The 16,774-nt window shown below is 43.2% G+C and overlaps 1 protein-coding gene across 2 annotated transcripts; it reads right to left on the bottom strand.

Annotated features, from left to right (window-relative positions):
• Window positions 1-11,525: 11,525 nt before the first annotated feature.
• Window positions 11,526-16,774, bottom strand: BHLHE40 (basic helix-loop-helix family member e40). 2 transcript variants are annotated; one of them, XM_066596966.1, is made up of 5 exons: window positions 16,491-16,774; window positions 15,347-15,416; window positions 14,806-14,916; window positions 13,865-13,976; window positions 11,526-12,952 (listed from the first exon to the last, which is right to left on the bottom strand). In XM_066596966.1, exons 1-5 carry the CDS (start codon window positions 16,553-16,555, stop codon window positions 12,213-12,215), a joined length of 1,098 nt encoding a protein of 365 aa, XP_066453063.1. In that variant the 5' UTR covers window positions 16,556-16,774; the 3' UTR covers window positions 11,526-12,212. The 2 variants fall into 2 exon arrangements, with proteins under 2 accessions (XP_066453063.1, XP_066453064.1); XM_066596967.1 differs by having other exon boundaries at window positions 14,806-14,913; window positions 16,491-16,773.

Genomic DNA, 16,774 nt, shown 5'->3' with positions numbered 1-16,774 from the left:
TTCCCTCGTCATCAGAAATGTGTGGGAAACTGCTTGTCTTTCCACATCTTACCTTTAAAATGACACTCTGGATGACGGGAAGTTAGATTACCTGCCCTCCTCAGCCGCTGGTTCCTGGGGCCTAACTCCAATAATTCAAGATTGCTGCATCACTTCTTAGACTACCCAATGCACACAGTACATCAGTAAGAAATTACACGCTGCTCTGATTGGCTAGCACTGCTCATGTGAGCAGCCCTGGCCAATCAGAAAGCAGCATACAGGTGGTCTAAAGCCCCATTTACACGTGCACCCAGTCTCTGCTTCATCCTTGGAGTCAAACAATTGAAATACTGAGACCATCAGATGTGAACGGCTTCAGACTGAGCCCATTGACTATAATGCAATGTGTCCGGTTTCCATCACGCCAGCTGAAGCTCTTCTGTGCTATTTCATGCTAGAACTGCGCAAGAAGCTCTAAATGGAGCCTCCAACCCAGATGATAATGCACCTGATAATAAAACCCCTCCGCCACCCAGTCGCTATAACCCCCTACCTACGCAGCCTATTTTGGTCATATGGGTTTATTTATACGAGCGTATATCGGCTGGCGTTTTCACGGGCGGTCAATATACGCTTCATCTGAGCAGTCCCCCCTTCCCTCCCCCTCACTGGCTTTCTGCCTCTCTCCTCCAGACCGGCATTTGCAATGGGAGGGGGCGGAGCTAAGCTCCGCTATGAACCGCCCACTCCCATAGCTGGCAATGGGGAGTGGGTGAGAGCTGAGCTCCACCCCCGTCCTGCCCCCTCCCATTGCAAACGCCGAAGTGGAGGAAAGGGACAGAGAGACGGTGATGGAAGGGGGAACTGCTTAGATGGAAATGTATTTCAGCCGGCCGTGTAAATAAGCCCTAAGATTGCAAGAATGTTTTGGGGGTTTTAATTTTGGCTCTTTATTTTTCCGTCGGCATGGTCGTATGAGGGCTTGTTTTTTACATGGCAAGATGTAGTTTTTATTATACCATTTTCTGGATGCACGTATAACCTTTATTAATTTTTTTTTGAAGGGCAGAGGAAAAGAAGCATCAACTCTTCCATTATTTTTGGGGGGCGGATTTACAGAGTTCATAAATGACATTAAACTCTTTTTACGGGAGCCCTTACAATTGCAATACCAAAATGTTATGTATGCTTTTTGTTTTTTTTTAGTTTTTTTGTACTTATGCATAATAAAACCCCTTTTTTTTCTTTTTTTGTATAGCTGCATTATCAGTCCCATGACTTTTTATTTTTCCATAGACAGAGCTCTGTGAGTGCTTGTTTTTTGTATGATAAGTTGCAGTTTTTATTGGTACCACTTTGAGGTACATATAATATTTTTGATCACTTTTATTACGTTTTTTTGGAAGACAAAATGGCCAAAATGAGCATTTTCGTTCCTGTTTTTGTATTTTTATAGCATTTGCTGTGCGGACTAAAAAGTATGTTCAAACATGTGGGTTTAAAAAAATATATATATCTATACATTTTTTTTATTTTTTTTTTAAACAAGTGGGAAAGTGCTCAAAAAGGGTTTGTTTTTCTTTCTTTACTTTTTTTATTTATTTTTTACAATTTTTATGTCCCTGTATGGCACTTGAACTTGTAATGCTATAATGACTCTGATAACACATTGCAGTACTTCCAAACTGCAGTGCATTATCGATAATCATAGAGATCATATACCATGGCAGACCCAGATGCCAAAGTCTGGAATCCGTTTGCCATGCCAAACCACTGGCCCTCTGCAATTACATGGCAGTGGCCTGATGACATCTCAGAGGGAGCGCCCGTCCTCTGCGAACACTTTACATGCTGCGAATAACATTGACTGCTTCCGCTGTGGATGGCACTGATTCAGCTTCTGAGCCCATTCCGCCCATTGGACATATGTTTGTGTCCATTCGCACAAACCCCTTCCCAATCAAATTGTACTTTTACATATTACCAACCTGAACTGCCCCATTATAGGAATTTTACACTTAATTCTAAAGTTTTCCAACTTTGTGCTTCAGTTCCTCACCATTTTCAAGATATCTGCTTGCTGTCAGTGCATGAAAGCATTCTTGCTTACACATATAGCGTTAACCAGACATTTAACACAATATGACAACTTAGCTACATTGTTGGAAGTGAAGTTATCATGATGCACCAGTCATTTATCGATTGCTACATCTGTACATCCAGAGACTGCAAACCCCTACAGATCAAATGCTTCTCACAGCTGAGGCTTTGTTACAATTGTATCGAGTGCATTAAACACATTAGTAGCACAAATTTCCTTCCTGTCCTGACAGTTTGTTACAATGTATCAGTGCAAGTAATATATATTAGTGTGGCGTCCGGGATGTTACAATGTATCAGTGCAGGTAACATGTATCAGTGTGGAGTCCAGGATGTTACAATGTATCAGTGCAGGTAACATGTATCAGTGTGGCGTCCGGGATGTTACAATGTATCAGTGTGGAGTCCAGGATGTTACAATGTATCAGTGCAGGTAACATGTATCAGTGTGGAGTCCGGGATGTTACAATGTATCAGTGCAGGTAACATGTATCAGTGTGGAGTCCAGGATGTTACAATGTATCAGTGCAGGTAACATGTATCAGTGTGGAGTCTGGGATGTTACACTGTATCAGTGCAGGTAACATGTATCAGTGTGGAGTCCGGGATGTTACAATGTATCAGTGCAGGTAACATGTATCAGTGTGGAGTCCGGGATGTTACAATGTATCAGTGCAGGTAACATGTATCAGTGTGGAGTCCGGGATGTTACAATGTATCAGTGCAGGTAACATGTATCAGTGTGGCGTCCGGGATGTTACAATGTATCAGTGCAGGTAACATGTACCAGTGTGGAGTCCGGGATGTTACAATGTATCAGTGCAGGTAACATGTATCTGTGTGGAGTCCGGGATGTTACAATGTATCAGTGCAGGTAACATGTATCTGTGTGGAGTCCGGGATGTTACAATGTATCAGTGCAGGTAACATGTGTCAGTGTGGAGTCCGGGCTGTTACAATGTATCAGCGCAGGTAACATGTATCAGTGTGGAGTCCGGGATGTTACAATGTATCAGTGCAGGTAACATGTATCAGTGTGGAGTCCAGGATGTTACAATGTATCAGTGCAGGTAACATGTATCAGTCTGCAGTCTAGGATGTTACAATGTATCAGTGCAGGTAACATGTATCAGTGTGGAGTCTGGGATGTTACAATGTATCAGTGCAGGTAACATGTATCAGTGTGGAGTCCGGGATGTTACAATGTATCAGTGCAAGTAGCATGTATCAGTGCGGAGTCCGGGATGTTACAATGTATCAGTACAGGTAACATGTATCAGTGTGGAGTCCGGGATGTTACAATGTATCAGTGCAGGTAACATGTATCAGTGTGGAGTCCGGGATGTTACAATGTATCAGTACAGGTAACATGTATCAGTGTGGAGTCCGGGATGTTACATTGTATCAGTGCAGGTAACGTATCAGTATGGAGTCCGGGATGTTACAATGTATCAGTGCAGGTAACATGTATCATTGTGGAGTCCGGGATGTTACAATGTATCAGTGCAGGTAACATGTATCAGTGTGGAGTCCGGGATGTTACAATGTATCAGTGCAGGTAACATGTATCAGTGTGGAGCCCGGGATGTTACAATGTATCAATACAGGTAACATGTATCAGTGTGGAGTCCGGGATGTTACAATGTATCAGTGCAGGTAACATGTATCTGTGTGGAGTCCGGGATGTTACAATGTATCAGTGCAGGTAACATGTATCAATGTGGAGTCCAGGATGTTACAATGTATCAGTGCAGGTAACATGTATCTGTGTGGAGTCCGGGATGTTACAATGTATCAGTGCAGGTAACATGTATCAGTGTGGAGTCCAGGATGTTACAATGTATCAGTGCAGGTAACATGTATCAGTGTGGAGTCCGGGATGTTACAATGTATCAGTGCAGGTAACATGTGTCAGTGTGGAGTCCGGGCTGTTACAATGTATCAGCGCAGGTAACATGTATCAGTGTGGAGTCCGGGATGTTACAATGTATCAGTGCAGGTAACATGTATCAGTGTGGAGTCCGGGATGTTACAATGTATCAGTGCAGGTAACATGTATCAGTGTGGAGTCCGGGATGTTACAATGTATCAGTGCAGGTAACATGTATCAGTCTGCAGTCTAGGATGTTACAATGTATCAGTGCAGGTAACATGTATCAGTGTGGAGTCTGGGATGTTACAATGTATCAGTGCAGGTAACATGTATCAGTCTGCAGTCTAGGATGTTACAATGTATCAGTGCAGGTAACATGTATCAGTGTGGAGTCCGGGATGTTACAATGTATCAGTGCAAGTAGCATGTATCAGTGCGGAGTCCGGGATGTTACAATGTATCAGTACAGGTAACATGTATCAGTGTGGAGTACGGGATGTTACAATGTATCAGTGCAGGTAACATGTATCAGTGTGGAGTCCGGGATGTTACATTGTATCAGTGCAGGTAACATGTATCAGTATGGAGTCCGGGATGTTACAATGTATCAGTGCAGGTAACATGTATCAGTGTGGAGTCCGGGATGTTACAATGTATCAGTGCAGGTAACATGTATCAGTGTGGAGTCCGGGATGTTACATTGTATCAGTGCAGGTAACGTATCAGTATGGAGTCCGGGATGTTACAATGTATCAGTGCAGGTAACATGTATCAGTGTGGAGTCCAGGATGTTACAATGTATCAGTGCAGGTAACATGTATCAGTGTGGGGTCCGGGATGTTACAATGTATCAGTGCAGGTAACATGTATCAGTGTGGAGTCCAGGATGTTACAATGTATCAGTGCAGGTAACATGTATCAGTGTGGAGTCCGGGATGTTACAATGTATCAGTGCAGGTAACATGTATCAGTGTGGAGTCCGTGATGTTACAATGTATCAGTACAGGTAACTTGTATCAGTGTGGAGTCCGGGATGTTACAATGTATCAGTGCAGGTAACATGTATCAGTGTGGAGTCCAGGATGTTACAATGTATCAGTGCAGGTAACATGTATCAGTGTGGAGTCCGGGATGTTACAATGTATCAGTGCAGGTAACATGTATCAGTGTGGAGTCCGGGATGTTACAATGTATCAGTGCAGGTAACATGTATCAGTGTGGAGTCCAGGATGTTACAATGTATCAGTGCAGGTAACATGTATCAGTGTGGCGTCCGGTATGTTACAATGTATCAGTGCAGGTAACATGTATCAGTGTGGAGTCCGGGATGTTACAATGTATCAGCGCAGGTAACATGTATCAGTGTGGCGTCCGGTATGTTACAATGTATCAGTGCAGGTAACATGTATCAGTGTGGAGTCCGGGATGCTACAATGTATCAGGGCAGGTAACATGTATCAGTGTGGAGTCCGGGATGTTACAATGTATCAGTGCAGGTAACATGTATCAGTGTGGAGTCTGGGATGTTATAATGTATCAGTGCAGGTAACATGTATCAGTGTGGAGTCTGGGATGTTATAATGTATCAGTGCAGGTAACATGTATCAGGGTGGAGTCCGGGATGTTACAATGTATCAGTGCAGGTAACATGTATCAGTGTGGAGTCCAGGATGTTACAATGTATCAGTGCAGGTAACATGTATCAGTGTGGAGTCCAGGATGTTACAATGTATCAGTGAAGGTAACATGTATCAGTGTGGAGTCCGGGATGTTACAATGTATCAGTGCAGGTAACATGTATCAGTGTGGAGTCCGTGATGTTACAATGTATCAGTACAGGTAACTTGTATCAGTGTGGAGTCCGGGATGTTACAATGTATCAGTGCAGGTAACATGTATCAGTGTGGAGTCCAGGATGTTACAATGTATCAGTGCAGGTAACATGTATCAGTGTGGAGTCCGGGATGTTACAATGTATCAGTGCAGGTAACATGTATCAGTGTGGAGTCCAGGATGTTACAATGTATCAGTGCAGGTAACATGTATCAGTGTGGAGTCCGGGATGTTATAATGTATCAGTGCAGGTAACATGTATCAGTGTGGAGTCCGGGATGTTACAATGTATCAGTGCAGGTAACATGTATCAGTGTGGAGTCCGGGATGTTATAATGTATCAGTGCAGGTAACATGTATCAGTGTGGAGTCCGGGATGTTACAATGTATCAGTGCAGGTAACATGTATCAGTGTGGAGTCCGGGATGTTACAATGTATCAGTGCAGGTAACATATATCAGTGTGGAGTCCAGGATGTTACAATGTATCAGTGCAGGTAACATGTATCAGTGTGGAGTCTAGGATGTTACAATGTATCAGTGCAAGTAACATGTATCAGTGTGGAGTCTGGGATGTTACAATGTATCAGTGCAGGTAACATGTATCAGTGTGGAGTCTGGGATGTTACAATGTATCAGTGCAGGTAACATGTATCAGTGTGGAGTCCGGGATGTTATAATGTATCAGTGCAGGTAACATGTATCAGTGTGGAGTCCGGGATGTTACAATGTATCAGTGCAGGTAACATGTATCAGTGTGGAGTCTGGGATGTTGCAATGTATCAGTGCAGGTAACATGTATCAGTGTGGAGTCTGGGATGTTACAATGTATCAGTGCAGGTAACATGTATCAGTGTGGAGTCCGGGATGTTACAATGTATCAGTGCAGGTAACATGTATCAGTGTGGAGTCTGGGATGTTACAATGTATCAGTGCAGGTAACATGTATCAGTGTGGAGTCTGGGATGTTACAATGTATCAGTGCAGGTAACATGTATCTGTGTGGAGTCCGGGATGTTACAATGTATCAGTGCAGGTAACATGTATCAGTGTGGAGTCCCAAATGTTACAATGTATCAGTGCAGGTAACATGTATCAGTGTGGAGTCTGGGATGTTACAATGGATCAGTGCAGGTAACATATATCAGTGTGGAGTCTGGGATCTTACAATGTATCAGTGCAGGTAACATGTATCAGTGTGGAGTCCGGGATCTTACAATGTATCAGTGCAGGTAACATGTATCAGTGTGGAGTCCAGGATGTTACAATGTATCAGTGCAGGTAACATGTATCAGTGTGGAGTCCGGGATGTTACAATGTATCAGTGCAGGTAACATATATCAGTGTGGAGTCCGGGATGTTACAATGTATCAGTGCAGGTAACATGTATCAGTGTGGAGTCCGGGATCTTACAATGTATCAGTGCAGGTAACATGTATCAGTGTGGAATCCAGGATGTTACAATGTATCAGTGCAGGTAACATGTATCAGTGTGGAGTCCAGGATGTTACAATGTATCAGTGCAGGTAACATGTATCAGTGTGGAGTCCGGGATGTTACAATGTATCAGTGCAGGTAACATGTATCAGTGTGGAGTCCGGGATGTTACAATGTATCAGTACAGGTAACATGTATCAGTGTGGAGTCTGGGATGTTACAATGTATCAGCGCAGGTAACATGTATCAGTGTGTAGTCCGGGATGTTACAATGTATCAGTGCAGGTAACATGTATCAGTATGGAGTCCGAGATGTTACAATTAGAGATGAGCGAACGTGTTCTTAACGAACACTTACGCACCCAGACACCGGCTTATCCGAGGACTTCAGTGTCCGCGCGTAAGTATTCGGCCGGCGCCGGGCGGCGGGGGGAGGTGCGGCGGCGCGGGCGGCAGCAGCGGGGAACAGGGGGGAGCCCTCTCTCTCTCCCTCTCCCCCCCACTCCCCGCCGCACCCCCCCGCGCTGCCACGGCGACCCCCGAACTTTTTTCGCCCGAGCACGGAATTGCTCGCAAAGTTCGGTGCTCGGGTGAAAAGGGGCGGAGCCGAACACGTTCGCTCATCTCTAGTTACAATGTATCAGTGCAGGTAACGTATCAGTCTGGAGTCTAGGATGTTTGCTTCTCCAGAATGGGTTAACTGTTGCGTTTCCAGACATGTATGGCGTCCTGCGGGAATTGCAATGAGCTATCAGCCTGCAGGTTCTGTGTGGAGTGTTTGGGTGTAGAGACAGATATGAGGGGGCGAGGCGAAGATTATGTGACGAGACTGAATTCCCACACAGCGAGCCTCACCATTGCTGAATCATTGTGCAGACAAGTCTCCCATCATCATCATCATCATCGCCTTCCAACGAAGGAAGTGTCTCAGCCAGGACTGGGGGGGGATGAGGGCGAGGTCACAGAAACCCTATCACCCTATTAATGGGCACAGCGCCAAGGCTTTCTCCCAGGGCTGTGCCCATACAGGGCTGTGCAAAGGATCTGCACATACTCACGTTTAATGAATGAGAGGGAAAGGTTAAAGAAAGGAACAGCCTGTTACTAGCGGTCTGAGCTGTTTACTGAAGGCACATGCAGCCCACACACCTGCCCTGTACCCATGAGCACATAGTCTGAGGGCCCCAGATCCTGGCACGGCCTCATGTAAAAGACACCAGTATGCAGGGGCAGCCAAGGTAGCGCGCTCTGTTTACCAGTCACGTACGCACAAGCCCACGCGATCGCTTACACTGAGCTGCCCGTTAACCCTTTATATAATGACTACTTTTATGCATGCTCATCGTACTGAGCAACATTAATATGAAATGGACCTTAAGCCTGCAGTTTGTCTCCTCTATATTTGCAGTGCAGATCAATGTAAATTGTTGTCCCTGATCATGCTAAAAGTAAGTGCTCCCTGTTATCAGGCATATCAGGCTGACTGTATTGCTCTACAGTGAGATCGTTGACAGGCAAGGCAGAATGTTTTTAAACAATAATAATATAACTACTATAATTATGTCCCTTTTGTAGAAGAATATAACTACTATAATACTGCCCCCTACGTACAAGAATATAACTGCTATAATACTGCCCCCTACGTACAAGAATATAACTACTATAATACTGCTCCCTACGTACAAGAATATAACTGCTATAATACTGCCCCCTACGTACAAGAATATAACAAGTATAATACTGCCCCCTATGTACAAGAATGCAACTACTGTAATACTGCCCCCTATGTACAAGAATATAACCTACTATAATACTGCTCCTGTGTACAAGAATATAACTACTATTATACTGCCCCCTACGTACAAGAATATAACTACTATAATACTGCCCCCTATGTACAAGAATATAACTACTATAATACTGCCTTCTATGTACAAGAATATAACTACTATAATACTGCTCCTATGTACAAGAATATAACTACTATAATACTGCCTCCTATGTACAAGAATATAACTACTATAATACTGCCTCCTATGTACAAGAATATAACTACTATAATACTGCCCGTATGTACAAGAATATAACTACTAAAATACTGCTCCCTATGTACAAGAATATAACTACTATAATACTGCCCCCTATGTACAAGAATACAACTACTGTAATACTGCCCCCTATGTACAAGAATATAACCTACTATAATACTGCTCCTGTGTACAAGAATATAACTACTATTATACTGCCCCCTACATACAAGAATATAACTACTATAATACTGCCCCCTATGTACAAGAATATAACTACTATAATACTGCCTCCTATGTACAAGAATATAACTACTATAATACTGCCTCCTATGTACAAGAATATAATTACTATAATACTGCCTCCTATGTACAAGAATATAACTACTATAATACTGCCCCTAATGTATAAGAATATAACTACTATAATACTGCCCCTATGTACAAGAATATAACTACTATAATACTGCTCCCTATGTACAAGAATATAACTACTATAATACTGCTCCCTATGTACAAGAATATAACTACTATAATACTGCTCCCTATGTACAAGAATATAACTACTATAATACTGCTCCCTATGTACAAGAATATAACTACTATAATACTGCTCCCTATGTACAAGAATATAACTACTATAATACTGCCCCCTATGTACAAGAATATAACTACTATAATACTGCTCCCTATGTACAAGAATATAACTACTATAATACTGCTCCCTATGTACAAGAATATAACTACTATAATACTGCCCCCTATGTACAAGAATATAACTACTATAATACTGCCCCCTATGTACAAGAATATAACTACTATAATACTGCCCCCTATGTACAAGAATATAACTACTATAATACTGCCTCCTATGTACAAGAATATAACTACTATAATACTGCCTCCTATGTACAAGAATATAACTACTATAATACTGCCTCCTATGTACAAGAATATAACTACTATAATACTGCCTCCTATGTACAAGAATATAACTACTATAATACTGCCTCCTATGTACAAGAATATAACTACTATAATACTGCCTCCTATGTACAAGAATATAACTACTATAATACCGCTTCCTATGTACAAGAATATAACTACTATAATACTGCCCCCTATGTACAAGAATATAACTACTATAATACTGTCCCCTATATACAAGAATATAACTACTATAATACTGTCCCCTATATACAAGAATATAACTACTATAATACTGCCTCCTATGTACAAGAATATAACTACTATAATACTGCCCCCTATGTACAAGAATATAACTACTATAATACTGCCTCCTATGTACAAGAATATAACTACTATAATACTGCCCCCTATGTACAAGAATATAACTACTATAATACTGCCTCCTATGTACAAGAATATAACTACTATAATACTGCCCCCTATGTACAAGAATATAACTACTATAATACTGCCTATTATGTACAAGAATATAACTACTATAATACTGCCCCTCTATGGGCCAGAATATAATTGGAGTTGAGGACGTCTCTTCCACAGGGTTGTTGTGCGCTGCACATTTTGGAGTCTTTGTTGCACTCTTTCAATCATCTTCTATATGCTTTTGCTGTGTATCATTTACGTTCCGGTGAACAACAAAATGTTCAAGCCCCACTGCAAATTTCATGCCTAGATTGTCATGGTCAGTACGCTCCTTCATCCCACCAGTCGGTTACACTATTCCTGTACATGTACTGATCTCTCTCCATCGCTTCTAGCCTGGGTCACATATTGGCTGCAGCACAAGGGAAGGTCTCTCAGGGAAAGTGCACACTCGGGGGTGTGAAGTAAGAGGAGTAAGGTGCAAAGTGAGGGAGGTGGATTAGAGTGCACAGTGTCAGCAAGCTGCTGTTGAATGCTTGCCAGTCACGTCTCATTCCAGGAAGCAGGGGATACATTTAGCCTCAGGCTGCACATGAAAGCAACATTCGGAAGCCTGACTGTGTCAACATGCAGAGGGTGACGGGGAGGTGACACTGTCAAAACAAGTGAAGGGGAACTGAGCTGTCTGCCTGACATCAAAGTGCCATAAACTGGCGGCCCCCACTTTTTCACTTAACCCCTCCCCTACTGAGTTCCTGAGAAAGGACCTATTGTTATCTGCACCTGCACTAGTGAGTCACACACCTTGCGTACGTGTCACCCTGACCCCGAGAGAGCGAGGGAGGGGGCGGACGGTTGGACAGCGTCCACCACTCTCCTCTAGTCTACATTTTTTGTACATTTTAAACATTAAAGGCCACAAAATTTTACCAAATAAAGTTTATTTTTTTTTCAAAAATATTTATTTTTGTCTCAACATTCTCCCCTTTTAGCCCAGAAATGGGGCGAAAGTTCAAAAGGAGAGGAAACAGAACTAACATAAAGTGCTTTTGACTGGAGCCTCGGACCCCATCCTGTAGGGCAAGTGAAGCAAGGGCTGGCAGATTGCAGGGGCTGAACAAGTTTATGAAGCCCCTTCAAGTTTAGTGCTGTAAGAAAAGCTTCCTTTACCAGGACCAGAGTAGGCCGATTGTTTATTATAGATGTCAAGTCCACACAGCCTGAGATACTGAGCTGAGGATGAATGTAGATGAAGAGTTACAAGGGTTGGATGCCTCCTCTTATCATGGGGGTGCAGGCCTGCTCGCTGTCTCCTAGTTCTGCCATAGATGGACTAAATGACCACCATGCATCTTGCAGTTCCACAGCGTTGCTCATAAGACTCTTCTCCTCCTGTTGGACAACCTTTAGGGAACTACCATGTTCACTCAAAGGGTCCTCTTCATACAGAAGTGGTCACCACCTTACAGAGTCACATACTGGTGGGCACCAATTTCTCTTGCGGAGTTTCATACAGGTGGGCACCAGTTTCTCCTGCAGAGTCTCATAGTAGAAGCCCCCCAGAATGGTTGTTTGCTATAGCAAAGCTAAGTTCTTTCATCTCCTCCCTCCTCAGTCTTTAGGATCTGCACCCCCGGCAGGTACCTGTTTTAGTGCTTGTAGTAAGGCAGAGGAGTCCATGGATGGCATCGCTGGGGAGTGAACTTGCGGGACACTATCTTGATTCAGCAGTCCAGATTGAGATAAGTTGGGATACATCATAGGCATAGATCCTGGATACCAACATTTTTCCAACATGGGCAGATAGGCAGAGGGTGTTGGGGGTATCAAATAAAAGGGGAAGCAGAAGGGTGGATGAGTCGGAAAAGACCCCACTGAGGAAAGGTCATTGCTGCAGAATCTGGGGTCTTCATCTGCAATCTCCAATCTGGGCCTCTTTTTTGGGCTTTCTTCATGTTCCTGTTTGATAACCCTGTCTAGGATTGGGGATCTAGAGGTGTCTTCCTTACGGACACGCCCTTGTTCCTGATTGGAATCTACCTTATCCACGTCTCCTCCGTACCCACTGTCAGTGTCTGTGTCTGTGCCACTCTGCTCTCCAGATTGAAGGGGGGCAGCACGGCAAATCACAGGGACACAGTTGGCGGCTTGAGCCTTAGGACTGGGTTTTTCTTCTGGTTTGGTAACTCTGGAGGGACTGTGGCTGAGATCGGAGGCCACGCGATGGAGGTGAGCTACAAGTTCACGCTTCTCTCCTCCTTGTAGGAATCTTAGGGCTTCTTCAGCACACAGCTGGAACCCTGAGCGAAACATCTCCTCTCCTGAGGGTTTGCTGCTCATGGATGAACCACCTGCAAAAAGGAGACAACAAATTCAATACAGTGCAACGGCCTAAAAATAAGGGAGCTTTAAGGGGGCTTTAACAAACCTGCAGAAACTCACTAGCACTCTAACACCTGGACAGTTCCAGAATTGGCATTGGCATTCCCCAGAATCCTATTACCTAATGCCAATCTAAAGTTAAACCAGGGGTGCCTCTAACATGAGGCGGATTGCCACTCAACTGGACCTATTTATTTTTATCTAAAAAAATAAGTCAATTTCCATCACTACCGAGAAGGAGGGTCACAGGCATTTCACTCACCCAGCCTGCAGCTCCCGCCCAGTGGCGTCTGCGGCTGAGTCTGTGACCTCTCCTCCCCGCCACTGCATGCGTGTACAGCAAACAAGCCGGGGAAGGAAAAGGTCAGCTGTCAAAAAGCTGCCAGATATTAACTGCAGGCTGGAGTGAGTGGAATGCCTGTTGGGTTCCTGCTCAGCTGAAGGCCAATAAGGGGGACACTATTACTACTGGGTCCACTATGGGGGACAGTATTACCACTGGGACCACTAACAGGGGCACTTACTACTGGGATCACTATTACTTCAGACAAGTCTTAATGGTTTAAATGTGCTTCAGGTATCTTCTATATTGGCCAGTTCAATCCTTTAAAATGAGTGGGGTTTTTTTTTTTGGGGGGGGGGGGGGGTGTCGCATTGCATAGTTCGCCTTGTGTAGCATAAAGGCTTGGGGCACCCTTGCATCAAGTTTATGACCCTTGATTATTCACATGAGCAGGCAGGACATGAATGGCATGAAGGCTTCAACCCATTGCAGAGTTTTGGTGCCCACATCTGGTAGCCACACCATGATCAAAGCTATGAGGGTTAGTGACCTGATGGAGACTTAGTAGGCTACAGTATGGCAGAGCGGAGATACTGACCTTTCTGAAGTGTTAGGATCTGCTGCTGTTGCTGCTCGATGAGGTTGGATAAGGACTGCACATGTTTAAGTGTCAGTTCCAGCACCACGGCTTTCTCGAGATGTCCCAGTGTCTGTAGAAAAAAAAGAGATCCCATCAACATCCAACATCTCCAAGACATGCGAAAAATCAAATCTCAACTCTGCCCAATGCAGTGGAGCAAACAGAAGGTTCCTGTGTCGGTCCATAAGCTATATGGCTGTCATTAAAGAGCACTACCCCCCTAAAATAGCCCCCCAGTAAATGTGAAACGAGTATGGCTGCTATTACAGTGAGCTTACCCAGCTTTCCAGACTTCTGAGTGGGAAATCTGCCTAGATGAATGCAAACATGCTCTTCAGAGGTTTGGGAAAGCTGGATGACTGCCCCTGTAGCAGCTGCAACAGCAATCATACTAGTTGTCACCCAGTCTCAGTGATCTCTATATAGGATTTCTAATGACTTGACAGTAAAGGACTCATCAAGACATTATTATCAGATGCTGGATATAGAAGCGGTCGTTCACTGGAAGCTCTACAGAATAATTTATAGCGAGACAGTTGAAAAATTCTCTTTAGATTGCAAGCTTTTAGTGCCAGGATATAAAATTGCATCGTTAATTCTTTTATTGCACAAGTCATCAGTGGTTCTAGTAAGGTCAGCCCTAAAGGATAATACACTGATTATATAATAAGCAAGTTACAAGTCACACGGCAGACTAGAATCAGTTTCATAATTGCAGGAGCGCACAGCGTGGTGGTCACATGGGTGCCAAACACATCCCATGGCTGTCACATGCAGCGGCTGTGAATGCATGTGATATTTTGCCTTCAGGGAACCCCTTTTAATTCAGCAACATCTTGAATTGTCATTAAGCCCACAGTCTGTATCCTTTCAGCATTCGCTTCGCCGTATGCACTTACCGTAAGTTTAAGGTGCTCCGGCAGCAGGTCTTTAAGTTGGGAAATACATTCGTTAATCCTGTCTCGCCTTTTCTTTTCAATAAGTCGGTGAGGGAGCTTGTAAGTTTCCTGCTAAGAAAAAGACAGATTCATGTCACACCAATGTAGGACAGACAGACTGGGTTACAGAGCAGCCCCTAGTGTTCAGACTAGAGCATTGCACATCAGGAAACATTACATGTGATGGTACACGTGAGACTCTAATCATACACACCCCACAAGGAACATGTAGGCAAACGTGCTGCAAACTGTAGGCAGAGAGTACACCATGTACAGACGCACAGTATACCCCAGCAAACTATCAAACAAGCCATTAAAACCTATTGGACTGATAAGCAAATGGGTCATTCAAATTGTCCAATGTTCCCCACACAGACATAGTGTAGCAAAACCATACACACAGTAAAATAACCTACTAGACAAAATCAAGTGCAATGAAACAGGCTATGCACAAATCACAGAAAGAACAAAGAAGTTGGAAAAGTTTTGGAAAAGTTCTCACCTTGCCATCCTCACATCGCTTCAGACCTTTCCGGGTTTTGAACACTGGATACATGTGAGAAAAATCCATCCTACAAGAAAATGACGTTCGGTCAAAAAATGTAACACTATAACAAAGCTGTAAATAGATAATATTCTACATGATGTATATTGTCATCAAGCAGAATGTATTATAAATCACAGTTACAGTTGTGCTACTTTCTGCCCTTGGAAGATCGTATAGAGCCCATATAGATTGCTGCAAAGTATTACTGTACTATTAGGACTAGAAAATTCAATAGCCTTGCTATACATTGATACAATGTATCCTTGGAAGATCCTGTGCAACCCATATTGATTGCTACAACATATACTATTAAATATGACTGGAAAATCCTGTAAGCATGCAATAAATTGATACAATGTATCTTTGGAAGATCCTATAGAGCCCATATAGGTTGCTACAATATATATGACTGGGAAATCCTAAAGCCCTGCTATAAATTGCTACTATTCAGACTGTATAGATTGCTACAACATATGCTATTACCAGTATATATGACTGAGAAATCCTAGCACGATGCTATAAAATGCTACTATGGCATCCTTGGAAGATTCTATACAGCCCATATAGATTGCTACAACATATATTATTATATATGTCTGGGAAAGCCTACAAGCATGTTATACATTTCTAGCAGGCATCCTTGCAAGATCCTATGCATGGACTGCTATAACATACTGTATACTATTATATGGGACTGTGTAATTTTATAGCTCTTCTGCTATCAACTGCAACCAGATGTGAAAAAACATATAGATTGCTACAACATATCACCAGAAGCTCCTGTAGCCCTGCTATATAGTATGTCATTGGATCATCCAGATTAGAACAATATAGGGAAGCGATAGTGTATTCTTTGTTTAGATTTCTATGGTGGAAGTTTCTATATCCTCATTACAGATTTGCAACAATGTATCACTGGAAAAGACTAAATTCATCATCCAAATGGCTACAAGTCATGCCATATTCCTGCTCAATGGAGCAGACCACACACAGGGAAAGCAGAATTTATTGCTATAGGTAGCTATAGTTCCATGTTGGACCCAATAAACTCCAGATTGCAGTCCTGTAAATTAGACTCCAGACACAGAAGAGAACTTACCCAGACAAGGAGGAAGATCTTTCCAGACAGGCAGGGGGAGGCTGGGCACTGGGGATTCGCTCCATGCCAACTGAAAGTTAGATCCACAAAAGTATAGAGCAGATAGTCCAAACAGTAGAGACTGGGTCTCCTTGCAGTATTCCTATGGCTCAGGTGGAGGTTGTCTCTGTGTGAGTGTCTGAGCAGTGTCTGCTGCTCTGCATGGATATGATGGTGTTATGAGCTCCAGCTTCTGGTTAAATGGATGGGAGGAGATGTGGAGTGCTCATTGGTGGGGGGCAAGT

Source organism: Eleutherodactylus coqui, chromosome 3 (genome assembly GCF_035609145.1).
Source record: "Eleutherodactylus coqui strain aEleCoq1 chromosome 3, aEleCoq1.hap1, whole genome shotgun sequence".
NCBI classification, from domain to species: Eukaryota; Metazoa; Chordata; class Amphibia; order Anura; family Eleutherodactylidae; genus Eleutherodactylus; species Eleutherodactylus coqui.
The sequence above is the reverse complement of the archived record's forward strand: the minus strand, read 5'-3'. Positions and strand labels throughout refer to the sequence as shown.